Below are 8,143 nucleotides of genomic sequence, written 5' to 3' on the forward strand. Positions count from 1 at the left end.
ATTTTTAATCCTAAGCACATGCTCCACACTGTCCTCTCCTTCAACTCTCGTCTTCCCCTTTGCTGTTCCTCAGGAAGATCCAAATCTAACCGGCGAGAGAGAGAAACGGAGAGATATTCTTCTCAGAGTGATCTCTCTGTTTCTATATCTCTCTCTATCTCGATTATCAACAATGGCCGATGAACCTTCTCTCACTCGGTGGTCTTTTCAGGTGACAACTCTCTTCGGCTCTCCCTCTCTGTATTAGTGAATTTCTGTTTGGCTGGCGAGAAAAGTTCAGCAACTGAGAATAATTATCCGAACCCCCTCAATTGCTTCATTTTCTTTGCAATAAACAAAGATCACAATGTTTTAATTAATCGGATCAAGCTTCCAGTATTAAGCTCAGCTTCAACTTTTTTTTTTTTTGGCTTGCTTCGGTGTCGTTTGATAAGGTCTTGCTTGTTTGTTGATAATGTATTTCATGTCTTTAAGCTACTAATGTCTATTCTTAGGATTTTAAAATATTTTATGATGCCAAGTTTGGGAGAAAGAAGATACCGGAGAAGCAAAACGGTGAGTCGGCTGCTGATAAATCAGTGCCAAATGGGAGTTCTTCTTCGAGCGCTTCATCGAACGGAAATGGTCAGGTCAAGAACATACCGGACATGGCCATTTACGAGCAGTATAGAAACCAAGTATGCATTTGATTGATTCTATTTGTTTCTGTAGCGGTGTTATGGCATTTTCGGAGCTTACAAACTGATTCCTATCTTTCGTTTTGTTATTTTTAGGATAGGAGCACAAACCACTCGAATGGAGTTTCATCTAACGGGATTGGTGCAAAACCGTATGTTTATTTGATTCATTCCTTTGAGTGATTGGCTTATATATATATTTCACAAAAATTTCATACAACCGTAGTTAAGCTTCACTATAATTTGTTGCAAATTCTTAATGGCCAATGCATAGTTATTCCCCTTGTATTAGTTGGGAGCAACTCTATTGATACCTGAATTAAAATCAGGAGCTATTGAACCCTTGTGCATATAAAAATGATAATAGTTAAACACAAAATACTATGCTCTAAATTTGATGACTATAAATTAAATTTTGTTGAATTTTCGTGACATGACATTTATTCTCGTTCTATTAAGGCAACTTGGTTATTTTATGAAATTCAATAAAATCTAGAGTACAATCAGCAATAAATGAGACTATTTTTTACTTTTTTGACAAGGCATCATTGACATGATTATTTGTGTTTAGTTATTATACTTTTTATAAGTTTAGGTGTTCAATGAGTTACAATTTTAGTTCAAGTATTCAATGGTTTAATTTCAAATATTACAGGAGTGTAAGAATGCATTTAACCAATTTGTAATGATTCTGAAATAGTGATGTTAAGTGCTTCTTTCTTTTCGCTTTCCAATTTTTATTGGTAAAGGGAGATAGAGATACAACTAGATGAGTATGCATAATCTTATACTTTGATGGTAGGACCACTTTTTATTATTTGTCTGTTTACAAATTCAGTGCTGGATCTAAACGGATAGGACATGTTGTTTTCATCTGGAGCATTCTCTTAAAAATACTGAGAACAGTAACTCCATGCTTACTGAGAATATCAAACTTCCTTTTGTGAAAGAACCATTACCCTTTTGCCTCGAAAATGTCCTAATGTTTGTCCTTACTTTTCCAGGCAGAAGCCTTTGCTTCCTACTTTTGATTCTGCTGAAACTCGCTCTTTAGCAGAAGGTTTATGCAGGTAATCACTAATGCAAATAACTTCATGCATAATGAGTACCTGTTGTAAATATATACTCAAATTTTGCACTTAACTTAAAATCTTTAAAGCTTTCATGTCATTGATGTGCTCTACAATTTCTCTTGTACAGGGATATTGTTCGTGGGAACCCTGATGTCAAGTGGGAAAGCATTAAAGGATTAGAGAATGCCAAACGTTTACTGAAAGAAGCAGTTGTCATGCCAATAAAATATCCCAAGTATGACTTTGCCAGATTTCACTTCCACTTATGAAGAATGATTGATTTTACTCTAGATATGATTGTGGCTTTGGGTCTACATTAATCTTAGTTGATAAAAAACATATAGATGCCAATATAACAGGGTGGGAAACATCTTTAAGAGCCAAGATTGGAATATTCACATTAGCAAAATAAAGTTATGTTGTTACCCTTCTCTGGAAGCAAAAAGCGCATATGTGGAATTCCACTATATTTTGATTTCACATCATCACAAAAATATGTTTTGTTCTTTAACTAATGGATTTATGTGATAAGAATTGAAACTCAATAGAGCACACCTCATGTTATGGATGTGTGAAAAGTTTGATCACTGTTGCCACGTTAAAGCATGGAGATCCTTTAGTAAAATGGGGAACAAACAATTCTCATTTTCCTTCAATTTTCAGAGCTTGAGACGCTTGTATGTATTTTTTTTCTTAATTGAATGACGTTCTTCGTTTCCTTTCTTGTTTGGAAGAAATAAAGGAAGGTATCAAGGTCTGAGGTATTGCTAAGGCTAGTTGTCACAAAGGTTGGATGGCCAGTGCAGTAGTAAACTTTAAACTTCTCTTTACCTTGCTTTGTATATCTAATGTTGATTCTCTTGAGATCTTCAGAAAATCTTGGTCTGCCTTAAATGTTTCTCTGCATTTGGTCAGATGCACATATTAGCTGTTGTACAATTGCATGGGAAGTTAAAATCTGTCAATTTTCTGTAGGATGGTTAGCTATAATCTTGTGTAATAATCTGAAACATTGCTTCAAGAGAGATTTTACGTTAATTTTTACTAAGCTTACTTTTCGCACTTGTAGGTACTTCACTGGTCTTCTATCACCATGGAAAGGCATTCTTCTTTTTGGTCCTCCAGGGACAGGAAAGGTTTGTGAAACTTGTTACTTGTAACTTTTAATAATCTCTTGTTCTTGTGTTTTCTTTGCTTGTTGGCATCTTTACCTAGATAGAACTGTTATTCATTTAATTCATTCCTTTGTTCTTTTTGGGTCAAAACTTGTTACATTTCTTAAGCATTCTGCCCAAACTTTTTTTTTCTTTTTTACCTTTTTGTCCACGTTCTCCTTTTGGGCTGTGTGGAGGTAATCTATTTAGATCGAGTATGCTTATTAAACAATTAGACTTCATTTAACTCTTACGTCTGATTGCTCACATAAATATTCATAGTCTGATATGAATTGTAATACTTTTGATGTGACAAACAGATTTCACTCTTTGTTTTCTAAAAACTTGAACATTTTGGAGAGACCATTTTCAGTTATGTCTTGGCCTTGATGAGTGGCTGTGCTGACACTGAAGTTGTCAGCATGATTTGCACCTCTTTCTATCCTGTGCCTGGTCTCTTGCATTATTTCAAGAAATGTTTTTCATGGAATCCAAAATAATCTAGAGAAAGAAAACAATGGGTATTTCTATTATATTATTGAATAGGGACCAGGACATAAAAGGTCTTACGGGTCAGGGGCAAAGTCATCCACCATCTCATGAACATGTTGGACTTTCCATCTTGGTTTTTCCTATGTGTTAAATTTGGACCAGGTCTAATTCAACCTAAAAGCTAGCTTAAGAGGGAGGAGTAGCTAAGTTAAGGAGCACATTACCTGTCCCAAACCAATGTGGGATATACTCCCTTACGCCTAGAACCTTACGCCTAGAACTATACAAGAGCGTGAAATATTTACGGGACGCCAAACATCATTAGAGAGGCTTTGATATTATGTTAAATTTGCCTATTCCAAACCAATGTGGGATTCAACACTATGACACAATTTGCCGTCAACAAGTCTGACTATTCTCCCTTCCACGGCCCCGAATGACTCTTGAATTAAGATGGCTTTATCTGATAAAGTTGCTGTTTTATGTACAATGCTTTATTTCCATAATTGATGGTGAAAAAGTTCTTGATCTCTGGTTTCTTGACGATGTTTTATCTCACTTATTTTTATTGATATGATGATTACTATACAAACTTTTCATTCAGACAATGCTTGCAAAGGCTGTCGCTACAGAGTGCAACACCACATTTTTCAATATTTCAGCATCTTCTGTTGTTAGCAAGTGGCGAGGTACGTTATTGGCTGGCAACTTTCTTTCCGATATCACATTGTTCCTTATATTGATCTTTCTTTGGAACTGTGTATTCTTGAAGTTCTGGTTTGTCTGGAATCAAACCAAATTATTGCATGATCAGTCAAGGACGCCATGAATTGCTGGCTTATGTTTTTAGAGGAACTGACAAAGAGGTTCCATATTTTTGGTGAACTTATTGGATCTGTCTTCTCTGGTTGTTAACTTGTCATATAGCTATTATCTGCTGGAAGGTTTAAGTCTTATTATGTAAAGTAGGTAAGCAAGGACATCTAAAGTTCTCTGTATTTTCAGAAAGACAGGGAGAGGCCATAAAACGGATGAAACTTTAGACACTGAGATAAATTTTAAGGTGGCAGCTGCTTCAGTTATTGCTATCATGATGGTAATAGATAGGCTTGCAAGTTCCCATTGTGGTGTCCAGCTTTTACTTGGACAATTTGATTTTTCACTAAAATAGCATAGGTTTCTTCATTGCATATATGCATCTTCTTGAACATTTCCTATATTGTGGATATGCCCTTTTCTGTACCTTTTGAGAAGTTTTGCTGTCAATACAATAGCTAAAGGGTATCTAATATATTTTATACAACCCTGCAGGTGATTCGGAAAAGTTAGTGAAGGTGTTATTTGAACTTGCTAGGCATCATGCACCATCTACTATTTTTATTGATGAAATTGATGCAATTATTAGTCAACGGGGCGAAGGTCGCAGTGAGCATGAAGCAAGTAGGCGTTTGAAAACTGAGCTACTCATACAGGTGATGTTTATTTCTTCAAGGTTTTTTTTTTAAAATATATATATATATATTTGTGTGTATGTGTGCATATTTTTCACAGACATGATCTATATCCCCTTTGCCTTTATGTGTGGTCCCCTTATTATTTTGGAAATGGGATGATTTTCCATCCCAGGGTTGGAGGAATCAAAATGGGTCATAGCTTGGCGTTAGAGTATGATAAGCACTATAAATTTTAGCAGCCTCGCAAACAGATATTGGAATTCTCCGTGAAGCATAGCAGTCGCCATTAAATTTGCTGTATATTTATTTCTTAATTTATTGCATTAAAATTCAGTCCTACTTTCTTTGGGAATCTTGATCACAACTTGCTTATGTTTATACCTGTCCTCAAGAAGTGGAATGAACATAACCAATGCTTTGAGACCCTTCCCATTGTTCTCTCACGTAAACCATATACTTCTAGAGGTTTTTATCCCAATTGACAGGTTAGATGCAATATTTGAATGTTTTCAGCACTTCAATTAGTCCATTGCATGTCACTGAATTCTGAATGTAATCTTTGTATACTTCTCTGGAAATGGAATCATTTCATGTTAATTTGTTTTCTCAAAAACTAATTCGGATTAGATTGCAGATGGATGGTTTGATGCGGACAGAAGAGCTAGTTTTTGTTTTGGCAGCAACAAATCTCCCCTGGGAGTTGGATGCAGCCATGCTCCGGCGTCTTGAGAAGCGAGTATCCTTCAATATTTTCTGTTGAGCTTTACAACATACAAATTAGTGAAATGGATTAGAAAGGAAAAAAGGAAAAACAAAGTTTTGTTTTCATTATAGTCTATCTGATAGAGTAAGGAATTTGTAACACAAATATTAAGGAGAAAAGAAGAAATAGACACAGAGGAAGGCATATTCTATTAGTGGAGGAATGATTACAGTTTCTCAACACAGAATAATTCTTCACAGTAGAATATCTCTACCCATTCTTAGGAATGAAACTCCTCATGCCCTATCTCTGTATTACTGTTTTATTTATAACTGCAAGGGCACTCTCCCTCTCATGCTTCATGCATATTTGGGTATAACTGAATATCTGCCAGCTTATGCAAGGATATCTTGGGTCTTCTAGAATACGCCTTTCACGAATTCCTATTCCTTCCTCTTCCATTCTATTTCTGCTCACTTACGGGCCCTGCTCCACTTTCATTTGCATTAAATTATGCTGTAAACATGCTTAGGCTGGACTTCTGACTTGCCTGACCTTTTGCCTCTTGTTGACCTTGTGTTATTCATCCACTTCACATTATTTTCCTGATGGCACTGCACTACTATTTCAGTGAGAAAATCTTGAGACCAAAGTTCTGGCAGTTTAGTCAAATAGTTCTCCTTTTAACTATAAAAATTAAGATACTTGTACCTCTTCCGGAACCAGAGGCAAGAAGGGCCATGTTTGAGGAACTCCTGCCATCACAACCTGATGAGATTGAGCTCCCTTATGATCTGTTGGTGGGAAGTACAGAAGGTTATTCAGGTTCAGATATTCGATTACTGTGCAAAGAAGCTGCCATGCAGCCACTGAGACGGCTGATGGCACTCCTTGAAGATAGACGGGAAGTGGTGCCTGAGGATGGTAAGTGATTACCTGATTGCACATATGAATTCTTAGTGAAATCATGAAAGCTGCATCTAATAAGTGGAGAACAGGTTCCGGTATTCTGATAACTTTCTATTTCTACAGAGGGATATATGCAACTAGATTTAAAAAAAAAAAAAAAAGTAATAGGAACAGAAAAAAAAAAAAAGAACATGCGCCACGAAGAAAGTGATTTATCAACCATTGCACTCTAAACTGATGAATAATATATATTTAATTCTCATTGCTTGCACGGTTTGTATCTGCAATTTGTTTTTGGTCATTGATCATAAACTGAAGAATCGATTGTTGGCTTACAGAGTTGCCAAAAGTTGGGCCGATCACAGCAGATGATATAGAAACAGCCTTGAAAAACACCAGGCCATCTGCTCATCTCCATGCCCACCGTTATGAGAAGTTTAATGCTGATTACGGTAGCCAAATACTCCAATGAAGGCGCACATTCTCTGTTGTCATTCTAAATTCCTCCATGTAATGTTTCTTAGTTCATGTTCTTGTCGAATGATGTTTAGTATTGTTTCTTTACCATAATGAGTCTAGAGCAGATAATCATATTTCGTGGTTTTGTCGGTTTATTTTAAGTGAAGCTGGAGATGCTTTCTGTAGATTAGCACATTCATTGGGAGGTCACTGTACATTGGATGTGCAAATTGAATTTTACAAGATTCTTTTTTCCGCTTTGACATTTGATGTGATCCCGACCCCCTTCCGTCAACTTGCGGGGAGTCTGGGAGAAGTTGAAGACTGTTTACTTGCCTAGTTCTTTTTCACCATGTTTGCTACAGACCCTATCTGGTGCTTTTCTTTTTCTTAATAAAAGGGGGTGAATTTGTAGACGAGGGACTCTTTTCGTTACAGATTCATTATTTTCCTAAGAAATTTTCAAAGTATGATATAAAAGAAAATTGTGGGTGAAACTTGGGTAGAAAAGTATAAGACGTGATTGAAATAAGGTTTACCTTATCAGCTACGAAGCATCCAATGCCGCTTGTAGCATGCCTCAAAAAGTGTCAAAATTTAAACATTTTTAAGACGTGAAATGGATAATTTTTTCTTTTAATTTTTTTTAAAAGAATGATTAAAGAGTTAAATTTTACAAAAATATGAACATGTTATATAATTTGAGTGATTCCAGAATAGGAATGAGTTAGCTAGTTTATTTTGTAATGAACTAACCCTTTATTCCAATTCCTTTTCCCCTCCTCCCCCTCTAAGGCTACTCCCTTATTCCCTGTTGACCATTGGCTTTCCACTGCCCATTGCCCAATATGCCATCCTTCCTTCTCATACCGTTCACGGGTTCCTTTCTCACCTATGATCGGTATGTGATTAGTTTTTGGGTTTATGTCCTACTAGTAGTGAGCTAGGGTTCATTGAAGTTGTCTTTCTTTGTCTGTGTCGCACAATATTGGTATTCTAAGAGACATGTGTTACTGACCCAAAGAGCTTCCCCAAGTCCAATAGGCTGAATGGGCCAACTAGCCATCATCAGGGGCGATATATGCTGGAAATTGGCTGGTGAAACATTGACGGGCTGAGTTGCCAAAATCGGATGTGGGTTGCCCAACTCGGATTGGCCAGTAGGCCTACGGACGGATTGGCTAGCAGAGTGGAAGGCCTGCCAGGCAGAACTGATAGGCGG

At 36.6% G+C, this 8,143-nt stretch overlaps 1 protein-coding gene across 2 annotated transcripts; it reads left to right on the top strand.

The window, feature by feature from the left end:
* LOC110602750 (katanin p60 ATPase-containing subunit A-like 2) lies at window positions 1–7,340 on the top strand. 2 transcript variants are annotated; one of them, XM_021740346.2, is made up of 11 exons: window positions 1–211; window positions 495–677; window positions 774–829; window positions 1,682–1,747; window positions 1,878–1,985; window positions 2,820–2,886; window positions 4,001–4,085; window positions 4,708–4,868; window positions 5,485–5,586; window positions 6,255–6,477; window positions 6,801–7,340. In XM_021740346.2, exons 1-11 carry the CDS (start codon window positions 173–175, stop codon window positions 6,932–6,934), a joined length of 1,224 nt encoding a protein of 407 aa, XP_021596038.1. In that variant the 5' UTR covers window positions 1–172; the 3' UTR covers window positions 6,935–7,340. The 2 variants fall into 2 exon arrangements, with proteins under 2 accessions (XP_021596038.1, XP_021596039.1); XM_021740347.2 differs by having other exon boundaries at window positions 4–211; window positions 522–677.
* Window positions 7,341–8,143: the final 803 nt, after the last annotated feature.

Source organism: Manihot esculenta, chromosome 15 (genome assembly GCF_001659605.2).
Source record: "Manihot esculenta cultivar AM560-2 chromosome 15, M.esculenta_v8, whole genome shotgun sequence".
Classification (NCBI taxonomy): domain Eukaryota; kingdom Viridiplantae; phylum Streptophyta; class Magnoliopsida; order Malpighiales; family Euphorbiaceae; genus Manihot; species Manihot esculenta.

Bases quoted from the DNA above. Each gene is read 5' to 3' on its own strand.
- LOC110602750 (XM_021740346.2), top strand. From the start codon at position 173: ATGGCCGATGAACCTTCTCTCACTCGGTGGTCTTTTCAG. The intron at 1,986-2,819 runs GTATGACTTTGC...TCGCACTTGTAG, and splicing joins ATGCCAATAAAATATCCCAA to GTACTTCACTGGTCTTCTAT. The intron at 4,086-4,707 runs GTACGTTATTGG...ACAACCCTGCAG, and splicing joins TGTTGTTAGCAAGTGGCGAG to GTGATTCGGAAAAGTTAGTG.